This window comes from Crocuta crocuta, unplaced genomic scaffold (assembly GCF_008692635.1).
Source record: "Crocuta crocuta isolate KB4526 unplaced genomic scaffold, BGI_CrCroc_1.0 scaffold330, whole genome shotgun sequence".
Lineage (NCBI taxonomy): Eukaryota > Metazoa > Chordata > Mammalia > Carnivora > Hyaenidae > Crocuta > Crocuta crocuta.
In genome coordinates this window covers 2024855-2046428 of record NW_027530521.1, presented here as the reverse complement: position 1 = coordinate 2046428, position 21574 = coordinate 2024855, and the positions used below count along the sequence as shown (strand labels likewise).

The following is a 21574-nucleotide window of genomic DNA, read 5'->3' as shown; positions in this document are numbered from 1 at the left end:
AAAAAAAAACTTTTTAAAAAATTTTTTTTTTTTTTTTTTTTTTTTTTTTTTTTGCCCTGGACTGTTCATTTGTGAGGATATAAAGCTGGGAGATAACACAATGACCATGAGCAATGTCTGCTGACATGCTGAGGGTGGCAGAGCAGGAAAGATGAGCAGGTCATGGGTTCTCCCGGTGCTAAGCTGCTGGACTGGACAACTCTAGCAAATTATTAGATGAATTAGTAAGTCCAGTTATTGTTTTAGCCACTTGCAGTTAGCCTTTCAGTTACATACAGCTAAAAGCATCCGAACTAACACAATTCTAATGCCCACAATTACAGATGAGGAAACCAGTTCAGAGAAATTCAACAGACACAAGGCCAGTCAGGAAGTGGCACAGCCAGGACTTGAACTGCTTGCCCTTCTTTAACATATGTTTAAGTTCCATTATGTGTGAAGCACTCGGTATACAGTGGGTTTTAAGGGTGAAAGGAATGCAGTTCTTAGAGACTCACAATCTCGAAGGAGATAAACATACAAATAATTAAAGAAATGTGGTAAGAGAAACCGAGCAAGGAGCAATCAATTCACAAAAGAAGGCATTTAACTAAGCCAAAAGGTGTTAGGGCTGGGTATATCCAGGAGAGAATAAACTTTTTTTCTTTAGCGATTTAAAATTTCAAAGGACAACTTCTTATGACTCTTATATGTCAAAATAAGCATTTTTTCAAAAAACTTCCAAAGAAACAGATGTAATCTCATAAACACAACATTTAATAAAATGAGAAAGAAGAGTAGACCCTATGTGATTTCATATATAGGCAAAATTGATCTATGCTGTTAGAAGCCATGATGGTGGTTTCTCTGGTGGAAGGGAATTGGAATGAACTGAAGAAAACCTAGAATCATTTCTGTAGTAATGGGTGAAATATCAGATACTGGCATGGGTGCTAGTTATCCAGGTGTTTCGGCTTACAAAAACGTATGAGCCATATATACGTACACATAAGTATATACACGTGTGTATGTAGTTTTCTGTACTTATGTTACTTCACTAGTTTAAAAAAAACTAGTACGTTCCTTATAAAAAATACAGACAATAAAAGTATAGAAAGTTAAAAGTGCCAGCTACCTTGGTCACTTCTCTTGAATCTCACACTTCTGAGAGGAAATTACTGTTAATAGCTCCATGCGAACCATTCTAGATAATCTAGAATTTTTCCCACCTATTTTCAAGTATAAATGCCATGAATGCATATACACAAATGGTTTTTTAATATTCTGCATTTTAAATAAATCATACTGTACATCTGTTTTACAATTTGCTTTTTTCACCTTCCATTCATCTTTCCATTTGTTAACTACTTCATAATATGCATATTGTTAACTCTTTATTGTTATTACTTGCTAATGCACCCTGATATATGTGTAGTTGTTTTCAGTTTTTCATGTTTAGCTATTTCTGTACTGTGGTGTCCTGTAAATGAGCCTGCCAAGTCAAAGGGTAGAAGATCACCCTAGATTTAGTACTAAACAAAGAAGACAGGAAAGAATATTCTAGGTCAAAGAAACAATAGAACATAACCATGAAAATTTAAGTATGTGTCAAGTCTTGAGGACAAGGTGTATATATGAGTTCAATGGAGAGGCTCACGGGTGAGATAATGAAAGGTTTTTAGAGCTACCGTAAGAAATTTGGATTTTTTCCTAGAGTCTAAGCATCACAAGCATCACTGAAGCATCACAAGCAGAAAAGCCAACATACAAGGGTTGTATTTAATATCTTCCTGATAATAGTGAAAAGTTGGATGATAAAAGATAGGGAGTAGATACAAGGGAATGCTACAGAAAGGGGGTAGGTGGCGTGGGCAATGGTAAGGAACCTGAATAAACAGGACTTTGTAATTATGGATGAGGGACTGAGAGACAGACAAAAAGCCCATGATGACTTCCAGGTTTTGCGTGGCCACTGGATAAATGGAGTGTCATTAACCGAAAGGGAGAGAAGTGGAATTTGAAGGGGGTGGATTTGGGGTTCCATCTGGAAAATATGGAGCTCTGGGACATCCAACAAGCAGATGCTGACAATGAACACCTCTCTAGAGCTCAGGAGAGAGGAAGAGGAATAAAGATTTGGAGGTCAGTGGCATTTGGTGGTGGTTTAAGGCTGTATGTCACCTACAGAGGAAAACGGAGCAAGATGAAAAAGAAGTCAAGGATGAAACACCATTAATATTAATTTTTAAAGGGTAGGCTGAGGAAGAAGTACCTAAGAAGAAAAGTGAGTAGATGCATTCAAAGAAGTAAAAAAAAAAAAAAAAACAAAACAAAACAAAACAAAAAAACAGGAAAGGAAGGTTCCTGGTTCCCTGAAGAAAATGGTCATTAATCTGAAATGCTGAAGTTAGTTCAAGTAAAATGAATTTTAAAAAATGTACTTTAGATCTCATAATTTTGTTACTACAAGTTTCAGTGAGCTCACTAGAACAAAATGAAGATGGAAACTGACTGCAGTGGGTTGATAAAGGGTTGAGGTAAGAGAAAGTAACATCAAAAACAGACTAAGATAAAAACAACAGAGATGAAACTTTCAGGAGGTTTAATAATACAAGGACAGAGAGACAGGGCAATGGCAAAAGAAATTAAGAAACAAAGGAATTTTTGTTATTTAGAAGGATAAAGAGATGTAAGCATGTCTTATACGGTCAGGAGAAGAAGCCTAAAGAGAACTCAAAGAAGGTACAAAAGACAGAGATAACTGATGTAGCAACAGCACAAAGACTGTTTCTCCAGACTGCTGGCCCGAATCATTTATTGGTTTATACTACTTCACTTCATAAAAGTTTTCCTTTTCTGAAACCACGATAAAGCTACTCTGAACTAAAAAAGTTTTTTTGTTTCGTTTTTTAAATTTTTAATGTTTATTTTTATTTTTGAGAGAGCGAGAGTGAGAGAACATGAGTGGGGAAGGGGCACAGAATCTCACAGAGGGAGACACATAATCTGAAGCAGGCTCCAGGCTCCAAGCAGTCAGCACAAAGCCTGATGCATGGCTTGAACTCACAAACCGTGAGATTATGACCTAAGCTGAAGTCGGACGCTTAACCTTCTGAGCCACCCAGGTACCCCTGAATTGAAATAGTTTAAAATGCTATTGAACACTCCTAAAACATTCAGGTAGGAAACAATATTGAGAATATTTTTTCTCAAAGGCAGGAAATTGAACTATTTGAATGGGAAATCTTTTAATGGTAAAATGCATTAGCCATTACAGGCCATCACATTAAGCCATCACATCATAAGCCACCTTACTAGGCTACTAGCTTCTTGAAATCACAATGATTTAATACATTCCAAAACAACGGCTACATATCTACCATGCTAGGCTTGAGGGGTACAAATATGAGGAGGAGGACACATTCTCTGTCCTCAAGGAGCTTACAAATAATTACAACACAGTGCAGTGAGTACAAATAAAGAGAGGTGGGCACAAATACCATGAGTACATAGAAGAGGAGTATCTGGCTTTGCCTGGAGAGTGGCAAGAAGTCAAGGAAAACTTTCTAGAGGATCTTTGCTTACCCTGGGTCTTCAAAGGATAAGTAGGAATTTACCAGGTAAAGAGGAAAGAGAATTCTGGCTGTAGAGAAGAGCATATGCAAAGGCACAGAGAACTAAGCCCAGTAAATATAGATGACACCAGGGAATTTCTGGAGTGTATAAGGCAGGAAAGGATACAAGAGAATCAATCAAGAATGAGCTGCTAAACACATAGGAGGATTAGGAGGAACTTAACAGAGGACCAAGGGGGAGAAGAAGGGGGGAAATAGTGGGAGAGAGGGAGAGAGGCAAACCATGAGAGACTCTTGAATACTGAGAACGAACTGAGGACTGATGGGGGTGTGGGAGAGGGGAAGGGGGAAGATGGGTATGGAGGAATGCACTTGTGGGGATGAGCACTGGGTGTTATATGGAAACCAACTTGACAATAAACTATTTGTAAAAAAAAAAAAAAAAAAAAAAGAATGAGCTGCTAAAGGCATCAATACTAATGAGCTCATATGTCTTAAAGGTGATAGCCAATCACAAAGAAATAACAGTGTAATATTTTCTATTTTTTTTATTCTTAATTCTAGTATAGTTAACATTGTGTTATACTAGTTTCAGGTATACAATACAGTGATTCAACAGTTCCATGTATTACTCAGTGCTCATCAAAGGAGACTCTTAATCCCCTTTACCTATTTCACCCATTACCTTGCCCACCTCACATATGGTAACCATCTGTTCTCTATAGTTAAGAGCCTGTTTATTGGTTGTCTCTTTTTCCTTTGTTTCGTTTCTTAAATTTCACATACGAGTGAAATCATACGGTATTTGTCTTTCTCTCGTTGGCTTATTTCACTTAGCACTATACTCTCTAGATCCATTCATGTTGTTGCAAATGCCAAGATTTTATTCTTTTTTATGAATAACATCCCACTGTATACATAAACTACATCTTTATCTATTCACCTACATCAGTGGACACTTGGGCTGCTTCTGAAATTTGGCTACTGTAAATAATGCTGTAGTAAACACAGGGGTACATATGTATATCTTTGAATTATTGTTTTCATATTTTTGGGTAAATAGCCAGTAGTGAGATTAAAGGATCATATGGTGGTCCCATTTTTAATTTCTTAAGGAACCTCAATACGGTCTTCCACAGTGGCTGCACCAGTTTGCATTCCCACCAACAGTGCACGAGGGTTCTTTTTTCTCCACAACCTCATCAACATTTGTAGTTTCTTGAGTTTCTGATTTCAGACATTCTGACAGGCATGAGATGCTATCTCATTGCGGTTTTGATTTGCTTTTCCCTGATGACGAGTGATATTGAGCATCTTCTCATGTGTCTGCTGGTCATCTGGATGTCCTTTGGAGAAATGTCTGTTCATTTTTTCTGTCCATTTTCTAATTGGATTATTCGTTTCTTTGGTGTTGAGTTTTAGAAGTTGTTTATGTGTTTCGGATACTAACCCTTTATCGGATATGTCATTTGCAAGACTCTCATTCTTGAGAGCCTCCATGGACCTGGTACCATGCTTTTCACTATAGAAAACTCACAATAAATGTATGCAGAATAAACAGAAAAGTCAGAATCTTAGAAAGATAAAGACATTTTCAAGAAACACAGATCCTAGGGAGAAGGGAATAACTTTAAGGAAATAGAACATTTAAAAGCACAAACTAATTTGACAATAAACTATTTGTAAAAAAAAAAAAAAAAAAGCACAAATTAATTTCCTCATACAGTAGAAAAATGAAGTCAGGGCAAAGCCCTATTAAAAAAGTATTTATTGTGCACACCATCCTACCAGTCAAAAGTTAGCTTAAAGACTCCAAAGAGTCAAAGTGAAGAGTCACTAAATACAGGGTTTGGGTAAAGCTCCACAAACTTGGACCTTGACTAGATGTTCATTGCTTGAGGCAAACGGTCTTTGATAATTAAGAAATGAGTAAAGAAGGGGAAAAATACAGTGGATTCTAGTAGTTCAGTGTTAAGACATGTAACATCTGATGATGAGCATTAAGAATTTCAAATTAATTTTTAAATGTTTATTTTATTTTTGAGAGAGAGCGAGAGGAGGGGAGGGATAGAGAAAGAGTGAGACAGGATTTGAAGCAGACTCTGAGCTATCAGCAGAGAACCCCATGTGATGTGGCGCTTGAACTCTCAAAAAGTGAGATCAAGGCCTGAGCTGAAGTTGAATTTAAAAAGTCATTCCGGGGCACCTGGGTAGGTCAGTTGGTTAAGCATCTGACTTTGGCTCAGGTCATGATCTCACAGTTTGTGGGTTTGAGCCCCATGTTAGGCTCTGTGCTGACAGCTCAGAGCCTGGAGCCTGCTTTGAATTCTGTGTCTCCCTCTCTCTCTGCCCCTCCCCTGCTCATACTCTGTCTCTCTCTGTTTCTTAAAAATGAATAAACATTTAAAAAAAAAATTTAAGCCATTCCAGGGGTGCCTGGGTGGCTCAATGGTTGTGCATCCGACTTCTGATTACAGCTCGGGTCATGATCTCATGATTTGTGAGACCAAGCCCCACATTGGGCTCCACACCGACAGCACAGAGCCTACCTGGGATTCTCTCTCTTCCTCAGTCTCTGCCCCTACCCTGATCATGTGTGCTCTGTCTCAAAATAAATAAACAAACTTAAAAAAAAAAGTCATTCCATCTGCCAGCATCAAAAATAAATGGTTAAATGAACTGAGAACATTGCCCTAACCTACTAAGAGAAGCAGACTGCTGCATTTGGTAGAAATCAGCAACTTATTTGATTTTCTTCACCACACTGAGGTAAAATGTCCTACAATAACATGGCACACATTACTGAAATATGAATAACGTCATCAAGCTTCTCTGTCTTAAAGAGATAATCATATCTTGACTAGTTAGGTATAATACTAGCAATAGCGACAACTGTACTCCAAGATAAAGGTTAAAGAAACAACAGGGAGGGGCGCCTGGGTGGCTCAGTCGGTTAAGCATCCAACTTCGACTTGGGTCATGATCTCACAGTTTGTGGGTTCAAGCCCTACATCGGGCTCTGTGCTGACAGGTAGCTCAAGAGGCCAGAGCCTGCTTCAAATTCTGTGTCTCCCTCTCTCTCTGACCCTCCCCTGCTCACACTGTCTCTCTCTCAGAAATTAAAAAAAAAATTTTTTTTTAAACCATTAAAAAATATTTTAAAAAAACCAACAGGGAGAAGAGGCTGATGCTCTATGTATACAAGATGCAGGAAACTCAACAAACAACTGAACCAATGGTTTCCCATAAATATTGTGCAGGAGGGATGAACCTGACTAAATCCGAGGGAACTCCTAAGCTTTGGACAAAGGTGAGGTCAGATTCCCATCATAATTCAAGGATCTAAACTCTAAGAAAATAATAACTCTAAATTCTAATGTGATATGCCACTAGTTTGATTATGAATGAGAAACGGTAACATTCTATGGTCAATGGCATCAGAGGCTGGAGATAGTCATGTATCAGGTTAGCATATGAGACAAAAAGAACTAATTTACTTACTTAACTCCAAGGCAATGAAGCCTAAAAGCAATGTATCTATTACTCCTAATACCTATTTAAAAATAACATTTGATAAAGGTCCACACAGTACTTTAAGAATTAACCAAATAAAACTGAACAAAGAATACAGTGATCTGGATTCCAATCTTGAATCAGATACTGATTAACTATATACAGATAATCACAGCTAAGTCACAGTCCATGTCTCAGTTTATGTATTACATGGAAGTATTTACTCATGACTGCATTAAATGTCCTAAGTCCTTAAAAAAGTAGTACTTGACATGTAAGGGTAAAGGTGTTCCATATGAGATGAAGTTAACCATCATGACCAAAGCTAACAATTTCCATTTAAATAGAACTTACCTCCAAAAATATTCAGTGCATTCAAAAGATACATGTTCATTAACTCCTAAAAGACATTATCTAAGCATTCCATAAATAAGAGACATATTAAATTGCTAAATCAAAATCTATCAGAATTGTCTGTTACAAAATCAGGAAAAGGATCAAACTCCCAGTTTCCCTTCCCCCACCCACAGTCCATTGTTCAAGTCACCTACTTAGCTTAAATTATGTTGTTATATGCATGAGAAACATAATTAGTTATGACAGGAACAGAAACTCCTCTCCCAAAGGCTTCAGAATCAATTTTAGTAAAATATGTTCAAATTTAAAATGAGAATGGTTTCATAAATGGCAACTATTTATTAAACCCAGAAAAGTATTACATCTTGTATTAGGTTAAGCAATCTGTATGGAACAGAGACTATAATTTTTAAACACAGAATCAGAAAAACAATCCAGTAGCAAAGACCAAAGACTATGAAGGTGTTACCTCTTTAAAAAGGAACAAGAAAAATAGGAAAAAGGGTAAAAGAAAAATAAAACCTAAAACTAAAATGTTTCTAAGGAATTCTAAGGAATAGTATGGAATATCGGACAAATGGCTTAAAAAACATACCTCCAGATAAGCATCAGACACCTATTAATCCATCTTCCTAGCAAAACGTTTTCTCCCCCTACAGGGTATCTCCTGGGAAAATCGAGGTACTCTCATAGATGCTGTTAATCTGATACAACATTTTTTTGGAGGCTATTTGGAAATAAGTAGTAAGAGTTTGTTGTTGTTTTTAAGCATACTAAAGTTTTTTTTATATTAACTTTAACCAACTATGGCAGGTGGATTATTGTTCTCAATGCTTTATATTCTCTTACAAAATTATATACATCCACACGCTCCGTCACGAAACCTTCCAGGACTTGGCCACATGATTTGTTTTGGCTCATGACATGTTAAAAGACCTGGAGCCAGCAGAGGCTTAAAATGCATTTTGTAGTTTGGCCTGCTTCTTGTATTCTGGGGATAAACCACGAAATGGGTATGCTCCAGGTGGCGGCGCCCCTTTGTGGTGGGGGCCTCAGAATAAACCCATACAGAACAGACCTAACCCAACCTACAGCCTGGAGGCAGGGCCAGCCAACCCACAAACTACAGTAGACGTGTCCAGCCAAGCTTAGCCCAGATCAGGGATACCCCAACTGATATACAGACCCAGTGTGTTCTAAGCCACTCAGTAAAACACTGGTTTGTTATGCAGAACCATTACAGCAATAGCTGACAAATACATCCAGTAACCTCACACCTAAGAATTTATCTTAAAAGCAATCAGAGAGAAACAGATTCATACTCGAGTGTGTCTATCACAGCAGTATTTACAATAGCAGAAAAACTGGAAACATCCTATCATCAAATATTAGAGGAATCACTAAATTATTTATAATCTGGCCAGACCATTAAATATCTGAACCCATAAAAATCACATGTTAAAAAAACACTCAAAAATGTAAAATGCTCATAATACTTTCAGTTTAAAAGACATAAAAAGCAAGATGGTTTTTTTTTTTTGAGAGAGAGAGGGGCAGAGGAAGAGGGAGAGAATCTTAAGCAGGCTCCTGCAGATTCTGCTTAAGATTCTCTCCCTTTTCCTCTTCCCCCCTCCCCCACTCACATGCTTTCTCAAACACAAAAATTAAAAATTTAATAAAAAAATAAAAATTAAAAATTAAAAGGTTATCTAAAAATAGAGAAAAAGATCAAGTGAATAAAATAATTCACTGAAAAAATACAAATGCTTTTCTGTACCAAATATTATTTTATGCTAAATATTATACAAAGTACTATATTCAGAACAAAGAAGTAAATAAGACAAACACATTCCCTAAAACTTTTTTTTTTAAGTTTATTTTTTACTTTTAGAGAGAGACAGAAAGAGAGAAAGCATGAGCAGGGGAGGGGCAAAGAGAGGAGAGAGCAAGAATCCCAAGCAGGCTCTGCGCTGAGAGCAGTGAGCCCAATGCAAGGCTTGAACTCATGTACCGTGAGATCATGACTTGAGCCCTAGTTGGGATACTTAACCAACTGAGGCACCCAGGGTTGCACCCCTGTTCCCTAAAACCTCTTGAAACTAAGTCTATTGAGGAAGATCTATATTAAAAAATAATTATTACACATGTGCAATTACAAATGGTAATTAAGTTACTATGACAGAAATTGCTAATTATTCCCAGGGTTTATTCCCCTCTTCTTACTCAGTACCAGAGTCGTTGAATTTTATCTGCCTATGGACACCTGGAATAGACTACACTTTCCAGCCTTCCTTGCTCCTAGCGGGACCCACACGACTAAGCTCTTACCAACGGGATCTAATTGGAAGTGGTATATACAGCTTCCAGTAAGCATCCTTCAAAATAAAGGGCTTGCTTTTTGTTGCTTTTCCCCTTCTTACCAGATGGAGCTGGTATTTTGGACTATGATGTGGAAGCCTCATGCTGAGAGTGGCAGAGCAACGGAACAGGAGGCGCTGGGGCTCCCTGACACTGTGGAACCACTATCATCAGCCCTAGTGCACCTACAGAGCTTTTACATGAGAGAGGAAGAAAATTCTACCTTCTTTAAGCCATTTTCATTTTTAGTTTTCAGTCATTCACAGCTGAGCCTAATCCTAACTGGCACAGCTATGAAAGAAAAATGAAGGGTTCAATAAGAGATTAGAATAGAAACAGTTGATTTTGACAGGAGAAAGGCATCTAAGGGACAGGTCCTCTGAAGCACTAACATTTAAGCTGTGACCTAATGCCCGGCCAGGAGAGCACCAGGTGAAGAAAGGTTGGGTAACAAACTGTTCAAGGCAGGAGGAATGAAAGATGCAACTGCTATGACATAAGCCTGAGTCACCACAGGGGCAAGCAACAAATCTGGGGATGTTAAGACCGCTTCTATAGGAAAACAGAATAAAAGCAGCGTAAGTAGGAAAGCAACTACATAGAATGGCTCCAATATCAGAACCTCTATTCTGACGAGCAAAAGACCACACATCATGCCAAACTGAGGAGGAATGAACCTGTTAAAGAAATTAATAGTTGCTTCCACACGTCAGTATTACTAGTGTCTAAAATAGTTAGATTCTCTGATTCGAGTGGTTCACATACCATGAGGAGAATGTCATTAGATATTTAAATGCTAACTCTCCCGGGGAACAGACAAAACTTCGTGTTAAAATTTTTTAAAATAATGTTTCTTGTCTGTTTCTGGTATGAAAAGAAAATACATTTATTGTGGAGACTAAAGCAAATATACTAAGACTATAAAGAAAAAATAATCTACCTGTAAATTCATCACCTCCCAACATTTTATGACACTGTTTTACATGTATTCACATGCCTATGTACATATGTATACATACAAAACACTAAAAAATGGGATTATAATGCATAGGAAGCCGATGTGTTTTTCCCTTGCTTTATCATGAGCACCCTCTGTAGTATCAGAATATTCTTGAAACCATGATTTTTAATGGTTCCATAACATATAATTCATTTAGCCAATCAAGTCAGGGGATTTCCTGAGTTAAAACTGTCAACCGCAAATTAAAGCCTTGTGGGTCAAGGGGCTGACTTCAAAATCTGCAATGGAGAGCTTATTCAGAAATCTCAAGTTGCATGACGAATGGATCAAGAAGATGTGGTTTATCTATACAATGGGAATACTACATGGCAATGAGAAAGAATGAAATCTGGCCACGTGTAGCCACATGGATGGAACTTGAGGGTGTTATGCTGAGCGAAATAAGTCAGGCAGAGAAGGACAGATACCATACATTTGCACATATAGGTGGATTAGGAGGAACTTAACGGAGGACCATGGGGGACAAGAAGGGGAAAAATAGTTGGGGAGAAGGAGGGAGGCAAACCATGAGAGACTCTTGAATGTTGAGAACAAACTGAGGGTTAATGGGGGTGTGGGAGAGGCGAAGGGGGGTGATGGGCACAGAGGAGGGCACTTGTTGGGATGAGCACTGGGTGTTATATGGAAACCAACTTGATAATAAACTATTTAAGAAAAAAAAAGAAATCTCAAGTTGCAGTTTGAAAACACTAGAACCTTCTAACGAAGAATTCAATGAAATTCACTGAGTTTTATCCATGAAAGATGCTCACTAAAGACCATATTTTCCCAAATGGAACATAACATCTCACAGTTAGTCTTGAGAAGGAAACTAAGTAAGTACCAAAGATTGAGAGAGCAATAACAAATAAGAACTGATAAGCGCCCACCATAAGAATTGATGACTATCTGCAATGTTTTGTTTTTTTAATAAAGCAAAAAAGAGAATGTATGCATCTATTTTTTACATAAATTAAGTTTTCAAGTGGATATAGAAAAATGACTACAGAAAAGTACATATAGATAAAAAATAAGAACAAATATTGACAGAGGATTAATAGTTGTTAATTCTGGAATATAGCACTCTTTGAACTTTGCTATATTTAGCATTTTTCTCACAACCAAAAAAAATTAATGTTAAATTAAAATAGTTGTTTTGTGAGTAAGGTAATTCAGATTTTGGTTATTAAAGTAAAAGGCAAATCAGTGTTTTGCCAGAGGCTTAAGTAGATCTTTTGAGAAGGAAAAGGAAAATGCTAGGCATTCAGCATTAGGCATCTGCGGTAAAATAAAGCTATTTTAAATTAATTATCAATGTTTCGTGTTGGAAATAAGTCTGAGGAAGGATCAGCTTTTCTTTTTTTTAAATGTTTATTTATTTTTAAGAGACAGAGACAGAGCATGAGAGGGGGAGGGGCAGAGAGAGAGAGAGGGAGACATAGAATCCGAAGAAGACTCCAGGCTCTGAGCTGTCGGCAGAGCCCAACGTGGGACTCGAACCCATGAACCGTGAGATCATGACCTGAGCGGATGCTGGATGCTTAACTGACTGACCCACCCAGGTGCCCCTGAGGAAGGACCAGCTTTTGAACTTTATTGCTGTGCTTCCTTCAAGTACTAGCTTACCTAAAAATGATGTATTTTCTGTTCTATCGAAAAGGTTGTTTTAACAGTTAAGAAAATTTTCAAAAATTGCCAAGACTGCATTTCAGCTTCTGACTCTACTCTCTTTACTTTGTATACCTAAGATTTTCCTGATGCCGGGCCCATTTTTTAAAATTCTAGTTTCTAAAAGTCAAACTTTGTTAGATGACAGATTTTGTCACTTGATGAAATGTCTTACTGAACATAAACATAAAAGGTTGCAACTTTCTATTAAGTGAGGCCCCTAGTAGGAAAAAGAAATTAAAGAATAAAAAGATATAGAAATAAACCAAATCTTTACATCAGTTCTCACAAACACAAATTTCAAATAAATGTACATTTTTTCAATTGCCCCATTTTCCCCAAATGTAGCCTTAGGTTGTCTTAACTTTGTGACCGCATCCGCCACTCCCAACTCCACTAATCAGTTCTCACCTTCTTTCTCTGCTGGAACACGTGCATTTTTCAGCAAAAGTGAGTCATTCATTGGCATCTTGTCAAACTAACCCTGAAACTATAAGGCGGCTCAGTGCTAAGAGAATTTTAAAGCTAGAACACTTTCACTAACACACATCATTTTGACTTTAGAGAACTGAATCACTTTCAGAGCCAAATACATACTAACGAACTCTGTTTATACTTTTTCCTTACAAATTGTTCTCTACCATGCTACCTCCTCCCAATTTTAGTTTGGCAATTCCCTAATCTAATCTAAACTACCTCCTGTCTCTGGAGATGACAAGATGGGGAAACGCAGAAGCATAAGAACAGGAGTAGGGAGGAAAAAAGCCGCTGTTCACTCGGCTTGGATAAAGATTCTATTCTGAACCATTAACGACTCGTATCTGTTCCACGTAGTTCTCAAAATGTATTTCTCCCCTTAGAATACACAATACAAACACAATCAGAAATCTCCCAGAATAAATTACTCTTATTACTATATTTCACTAAATATGTTTAAAAAAAATCCAAAAATCAATTATTGAGGACTATTCAGTCAAAAATCTTCAATAAGATGTCATTAGCAGGAACTATCGATTGCAAATCACCTTTTCCATTTGGTTCACACAGTCACCTACTTCAAGACAAAAAGCTGCTCCTTTTCACCAGAGGGAGGGTGGTGGGGAACGAACAAGAAAACAAATGCTTTGTCGGAATACCACGGACATTTACTTAGAGCTCTATCAACTGTCACACTCCACCTGGTGGCAGGAGCTGCCTGAATTGGTGAAGGAGAGGTCATTACACAAGAAATCCCAAAGAATACTTTCCAGATGTCCTTGGGAAAAAAAGCAAGATGCTCTTCTCTTGCTTTTTATATAAATAAATCTAACAAGGTCCCACCGATGTTTTTTCACATAATAGGTCACTATCTAATAAAGAATAATATAAAGGTATGATGATAATCAGAATAGGAGACCTACATTTAGAGCAATTTATTTACAACCATTTTCTCCACAGTAAGTTAAATGTCATTTCAAGCCTTTAAAACAGGTTAACAAGACGCATCCAGCAACTACAAGATTCCCTATCACGTACTCCCACTAACTTTCTTTACCTCTTTCCCCTATGGGGAAACTATGGAGTTTAATTAACACAGTTAACAGCAGCCTGCCACACTGCTTTTAGATATTTGCCAGTAACATATACCCATGGGATACTCTAGACACTGATTTCAACCAAAAATAAAAATAGATAAACAGAGCTCAAACAAAATTAAAACTGAGTCTGGCTGCCCACACTTATTTTCACACATGAGGAAAAATAGCAGTTCTCCTAGAAGCCTCCAGCAGACATATCTTTAGAACACAATGTTAAAAATAAGGCCCCCCTCCTTTTTCCCCTACCTGTTTCTCACTCAAAGCTGTGATTTTGGCTTGGAGTTCATGAAGCTGTTTCTTTAAATCAGCATTCTGATTGGAAAGAAAAAATATCTGTGAGAAAGATATTTCATTTGTTAACAGGATAGTAGCAAGAAGACTTTATGCATACTGTATTACAAATGATGAAGCAATCTTAAGCATTTAGCCAATCAACTCTGTCATGCATTAAACCGTAGTCATGTGATCACCTAAATCCTAACGTGCAAATCCTAAATGTAGCTCCTAGTACTGGAATAGGAGCAGTTTCTTTGCAATTGTTTCAAATTACAAGAAGTTTTCTATTTTAGCATCTTGTACTGTAATAGTACTCCTTTCTATTGAAACATTGTTATTCTTTATAGAAGGTATCAGTTGACAAAAAACCTGAAGCTCCACTAATCGGACAAAAGCTGGAAAATGGAAGTTATAAGTATGCATACACTGCATGCTTAATGGCATTATCAATAAAGATAAGAGTACTTCCTCCACCTGCCCTCTTCCTTATTTCGTGGAATACATTTGTTATTTTAGCCTAGATTTGAAAAGCTGTCAGTGCTGCACCTGCCGTAACACTACATCATTCAAATTAACACGCTGGCTACGAGGGTATTTTCTCAGTTCTAAAATTCTAGGAATCCAAAAAGAACACTATTTTAGATGAGATATACTGAGCATGCTTGCCTTCCACTCAAGTGGGGGGAAAAATCCAAAATGAAAATTTTCAAATGCTTAATGTAGCAGGACAGCCTACTAACAGGCTGAAGATCACTCCAATCACTAATTTTTCTTCATTGTTTTGTAAGCATTTCTTTCAATTCACCCTGCTTGGTCTTCCGCCAGGGTTGGGGCACACATCCTCCCCTCCTTATGTTTACTCTATATTGCCTTTTTTATAAATGTATTTGCTATAAAGCTTCTCTAATGAGATCACTCACAAGATTGTTCAACGACTTTCTGCCCCCCCCCCCAGATTCTCTGAATTAAAATACTCTGTTACATGACCACCAGCTATATCAGAAATGCTAATATTTTCTAATAATATTTCAGTTGCCGACGATGCAGGTTACCATATTAAATATAAAAACAACTATTAATCTAAGGTCTACTGTTCCCTAAATCTAACTTTTAATATACTTTAAAATTTAATATACTTTAAAAAATAAATAAAAATGAAAAACCTTCTCAAAGAAGTTGGACTGTCAAACGTGAGTTAAGTGAGGGCTATCAATGGCAGCTCTCAGAATCAATGGATCATGTTAAAACACAATGGTTAGGCCACTGGCTGCTAAATTTTTATGGAAATGTATATATATCCTACTTTCAAAAATCAAACTGTTCCAGTACCATTCTTCAATCAAGAATTTATTTTCTTAATTTTAAAATAAGGCATGTATGGTATGTTTAACAAGCTAAATATACACACTTTTATTTACATATTTACATACATATATAATGGGTCTAAGTGTTCTGTAAACAAATTATGGGGCAATAAAACCTAAGAGTCTGATCTATTCTCCAAACTTATGACCCACTGTCTAATAATGGCTGCGAAAGAGACACTTCCTGAACAATAAATATATTTATCAAAGACAACTTTTTTATTTTAAAGTAGGCTTCACACCCAGCACAGAGACCAACGTGGGGCTTGAACTCTTGATCCTGAGATCAAGACCTGAGCTGAGATTAAGACCTAAGGTGAGATCTAGAGTTGCGTGCTTAACCAACTGAGCCACCCAGGCACCCCAAAGACCAGATAACTTTTTAGGAAGATTTCTCTTCAGGGACAGAGAATAAAATGCCTAAGTCAAAAACTCCTATGAGAATTTAGAGAGAAGGTAAGATCTGCTGGATTGTTATACAAGGTACTTTTAAAGTACCTTAAGGGCTCTTTCAAAGATAAAAAAAATTTTAAGCTTTTTAAAAATTATTCTGAAATTATTTAATCATAGAGGAATTAAGTATTTAAGTTCTGTACTATAAACTATGAGAAGATGAGAATGGTTCTGGGCCATATACAAAAATTCGGAGACTACAGAAAGCCTCACAAACTCTGAATCTAAATAAATATGCTTATGAAAATAAAGTTTAAGCTATATGAAGAGTATTAACTCTCAATTTTTCCCCCAAATACTCAAAACAATTAATCTAAAGTGATGATGAAACAAATGAAATGGTAACAGCTACACTATAATAGAATGACTGGATTTTTCTCAACCTTTATGATATGAAGACCAATATGCAAAAATAATTGCTGTTAGACATGAGATAGTTTTCAAAACTTAAGTACTGGTCTGTATCAGCATCCTATGGTTACTTTATTTTAAATTATTTTAATTTAAAAATTAAAAAAATAAAAGTAGTATTTTACCTGTGGATCCTGCTTCATTTGAGCAACCAGTTTCTGGTGATAAAGAAAGAAAAAGAGCCATCAGTCTTACATATTAACCCACTATGGCTAATTAGACTTGGCCCCAAAAATCTAAAGTTTTAAGCCCACACAGAAAAATAAGCAACATGTAATCAGAATAGACCAAAAGCTTCTACGATCCATATAAAAGGTTAATGAGACACTCTTCTTTATATAAACAGAGAAAATTACCACTTTGTATTGGAAATGAAAACCTCCCACTTTTAACAAAGCTAGAGAGATGTAATGGGGGGTGGGGGCTTTAAAAAAGTAATTTAAACAAGATGGATGTTCCAAAAGCCAAACATCCCTTTAAAATGTTATCATTGTTTCGAGTCCCAAAAGGCTGGGAAAGAAGCGGCTCCCATAACAAAACAGGCCTGTTTGTACACAGCGAAGTACAGATTTGGCAAGTCTGTTGGTTGGGTTCTTAGCCACAAAAGGAGGATAGCGTCAGATACGACTTTGCCACTGCCTTCTCTGCGGAGGGTGTACTAGGTGGAGCAGTGATGCTCAGTATTTGAGAGTAAGGAAGTCAAGGAACAATACAAAACTACCTACCTGGGTTCCTCTGGGAAGGAGAGTGCTACCAGAATACTTAATGATAAAGACCTTACTAAGGTAATTACTAAGGAAAGCAGAAGTCCAAATAAATGAAAAGGAAAGAGAAATGGGTACCTGTTGACCTAACTCAACTTCTAAAAGCATCACTGCCTAAAGGTAACAATAACCAGAGAGAGAAGAATTTGAAGGATAAAAAAAAATACCAGGCCGATTCCTAAAAGTATCTGGAAATAAGCTGTTCCGCAAGTGAATTTTTCATGTAACTAAAAAATCTGTCCCTCTCTTTGAGTGACAAGGTACTTTTACATTTTTTAGTCATAAGGTATTTCTAAAATATATACCTAATCTTCCTTCTTAAATAGGAAAAAAAAGCCAGCTTTTATTGATACTTAGAGGCATGATTATATCAATTAATACACTATTCCATAAACAACACAATAGGCCCCTACAATAAAGGCCCCTAGCTGCTATGCTTTAAAGAGTTCTCATGTATGCATTTTAGTTTTTTAGTCTATTTCATTTTATTTTAAGTAGGGTCCACTCCCAACCTGGGGCTTGGACTCACAACCCTAGGATCAAGAGTTGCATGCTCTACTGATTGAACCAGCCAGGCACCCCTTTCAGTCTACTTTGTAATGCCAAGGAGTTAGCTAGCAAATCTTGCTAATATTATTATGTCTCTTCCAAGAGCTCTTGAACCCCAACTCAGATTTGCTACTTGTGATCTGCTGTGTGATATGCTCACTAATTCTAAAATGATCGAATAGGCTGTAATGGCTTAAGAAATGATCCCCCTGGAGTAAAATGTACACTCTCTAGTGAATGACTTCTATTATTTACTATAGTTGGTCAAGAGTCTTACTTCAGGTACTTAGATACATTCTGGATAGCTGAGGTTGGCAACACAAGTTATTACCATATTCTACTTCATAAGTGACAGTAGTAACTCTTCAATATCCTGTCCTTAATCTACAAAACAGAAATAACACATTCTAAGAGTTCAGTGTAACTGAAACATGTTTTATACACATACATTTTTGCCAGTGCAGCCTAAAGGCTAGCCACACTCTTCAGTGAAAAAAGTCCTTTGTTTTGCTTTTTAGCTTAATTACTAGGGAGTTGGCTACTACACTAAAGTTGCCTTTTTAAAGCCCAAAAAAGGTTTTCTTTCATGACACTGGAACTTAAAAACTGACAGACAACCATATTAAGCCTCCCCTCTTGGAGGAAATAAACAAACCAAATTTTCTATCTATAAGGAGTCAAGCTGCAGTTTAGATAATCAGAGGCAGGACAGGACAAACTGGGCAACTTAACTAGACCATCCAAATGCCTAGTGACTTTAAGCCAACACTGTGTTATCAAAGTTAAGCTACTTTCTTTTGCAAGAATACAGCAATTTTTTATGAGGATATACCTTATGCTAAGGGTGGGCATAAACTATAGCCCAGAGGCAAATCCAGCCTACCATCTGTTTTTATAAATAAAGTTTTATTAGGACACTGCGTTGTCTGTACAGCAGCAGAATAGTTGTGACAGACACCATAAATGACTCAAAAAGTGTAAAAAATTTTACTGTCTAGCCCTTAACAGGAAAAGTTTACTAATCTCTGCTTTATACTATTCTCTGTTTCGTGTAAATACTCCAAAAGTTTAAATACGGCTTCCATCAAATCTGTGTGAGAATAATCAAAAAGGCAATTTCTCAAAAAAAGATGAGATGCCCATCACAAACCATTATGATTTAAACATTTACTCAACATCAACAATGTGTACATTGCTACTTTCTTAGCCATCTCCCTGTACATAAAGAAAAAATATATACTTCTACCACAGCAATACTTTCCTAACGTGTTTCTATTGCGTAAACTCAGTTTCAGCCCTAATTCTACCCCTTACTGGATATGGCAAAGGGGTGGCTTTTGCTCTGGTATTTAGCCAAATATATGATCTGGCTTTGGCCTCAGCCTAATAGACAGTGCCTCCTTTGATGTCATTTCTGGCATTCCTGAACTTGTCATAATCAGTAATCATGAAGCTTAGCACATATACAACCAGAATAACAACATAAGATTTACAAATAAGGCAGGTCACTTGTATTTACTGTTAATAGTTAATTTTTTCCCAAAATAGTGTTCTAAATGTAATTACAGTGAAAATGTTTCCAAGTATATAAGTTAAATATTATCCAACATAGAAATGACTATTGTACAAACAAAATATGTAATAATTAAGAATGACTATAAAAGCTCTGATTTATGCTAAAAAATAGTTAAATATATAGGGAAATAGATAATGTAAATATTAGGAGACTGGGATAACTTTCAGAAGAATATTACATCCCTTTTGAGTCAACAAACTAAATTAGATTTTAAAACAGAAAAAACAGGGGCGCCTGGGTGGCTTAGTCGGTTAAGCATCCGACTTTCGCTTAGGTCATGATCTCGCGGTTCGTGGGTTCGAGCCCCACGTCGGGCTCTCTGCTGACTGCCAGCTCAGAGCCTGGAGCCTGTTTCAGAGTCTGTGTCTCCCTCTCTCTCTGACCCTCCCCTGTTCACGCTGTCTCTCTCTATCCTAGAAATAAAATAAAAATATTTTAAAAAATAAATAAATAAATAAAACAGAAAAAACATTAAATGTTTTCATAATTATGTCAATAAAATGCTATGCTTGAACTAAAAAAATAAAACAAAATAATATATATATTTTTAATTAATGTTTGTTTATTTTTGAGACAGAGATAGAGCACAAGAAGGGGAGGGGCAGGGAGAGACGGAGACACAGAATCTGAAACAGGCTCCAGGCTCTGAGTTGTAAGCACACAGTCTGACGCAGGGCTTGAACCCACGAACCGTGAGATCATTACCTGAGCCAAAGTCGGACATAACCAACTGAGCCGCTGAGGCACCTCCTCCCAGGTACCCCAATAATATTTAAGAATTCTCATTTTTAGTAATTTAGTTCAATTTATGTCTTGAGAGGAGGAATATCTCCTAAAATCATGGACAACTTTGTTAAATATCTTTGATCCATACAGATTTCAGATTGATTACTGTTCTCCAGGAATTTCCTCTGTGATGATGTAAACTTTGAACAAACTGTTGTCATTTGCCATTCAGCCAAATTAAGTATTCCACACACACCTCTTGGTTAAAATACCTACAACCTGGGAAAAAGACAAACTTATTTTTATAAACAGATTTTTATTCTCAATTACTAATGGAACTAGGGCCAAATGAAATAAAATGTGCATAACTTATTATATACTAAATTTCTTAAAATTACCATGAAACAAAACACCCTTCACACAGAAAAGCCCATCTGTACACAGCAAACTGTAAGACTACTACTGAGCAAGAGTTTAACAGATGCAAAGCAGCAGAAGGGATTCTGAACACATAGAGACTTTGTGTGTGTGTGTGTGTCTGTCTGTGTGTGTATGTATGTGTGTGTGTATGCCTGTGTGTGTGTGTGTGTGTGTGTGTATGCCTTTGAAGCTTTCCTATAAATTCTCATCCACCTTAATTCTAAGCAACTTGCAAATTTAGTAGTAGTTATCAAATGCTCAAGGTGAGCTACCAACAATTTCAGAAATTAATCTTACACTCAACTACTCAGGTAAAACAAGAGAAACTATACGTAGGAACAAACACCTTTAGAAAAGTAATTCCCTTCTCCTTTCTACTCCCACACCCCAAGCATTCAAAAGTAGTCAATTCATCATCATTTATCACTTTTGATTGTGTGTGTCTATGCGTTTATCTTGAACCTAGGACCACATCCAGCTAATGTCTAGGAAAGGGATATAAACAGTGATATTGTGCTTACAAAAATAAATGCTAAGGATCCAGTTATTTAAGGATGGCTTTATGTCTGGGTTGCAGTTACATTAAAATAGATGTAGTATACATAAAAACATATTATACATATTTAATATTATTTTATTGACATTATAAAAACAATTATTAATGTAACTTTACCTATATACTTTTAAGGTGTGTTTAGCCTACATACCTGAGGAAAATTGTAAGAATTGTGAAATGTGAAATTAAACATGTGATGTTTTATTTACCAGAGATTGGAATTAAGGCATAAAGCTGAGCATAAAAACTTTGGTATAAATGTCAGTCAACTTAAACATGTCTCATTACACGAAATAAGTCAGGCAGAGAAGGACAAATATCATATGTTTGCACGTACAGGAGGATTAGGAGGAACTTGACGGAGGAACAAGGGGGAGAAGAAGGGGGGAAATGGTGGGGGAAAGGAAGAGAGGCAAACCATGAGAGACTCTTGAATGCTGACAAAAACTGAG

At 36.8% G+C, this 21574-nt stretch overlaps 1 protein-coding gene across 12 annotated transcripts in view; it reads right to left on the bottom strand.

Annotated features, from left to right (window-relative positions):
• Positions 1 to 21574, bottom strand: part of PHF21A (PHD finger protein 21A) — a 191130-nt gene that overhangs the window by 134222 nt on the left and 35334 nt on the right. For all 12 annotated transcript variants that reach the window (XM_077767422.1, XM_077767430.1, XM_077767429.1 and 9 more), the window contains 2 exons: positions 16657 to 16689; positions 14274 to 14339 (listed from right to left, as the gene is read on the bottom strand). In XM_077767422.1, coding sequence (XP_077623548.1) covers positions 14274 to 14339; positions 16657 to 16689 — 99 coding nt within the window. The remainder of the gene's footprint in view (positions 1 to 14273; positions 14340 to 16656; positions 16690 to 21574) is intronic.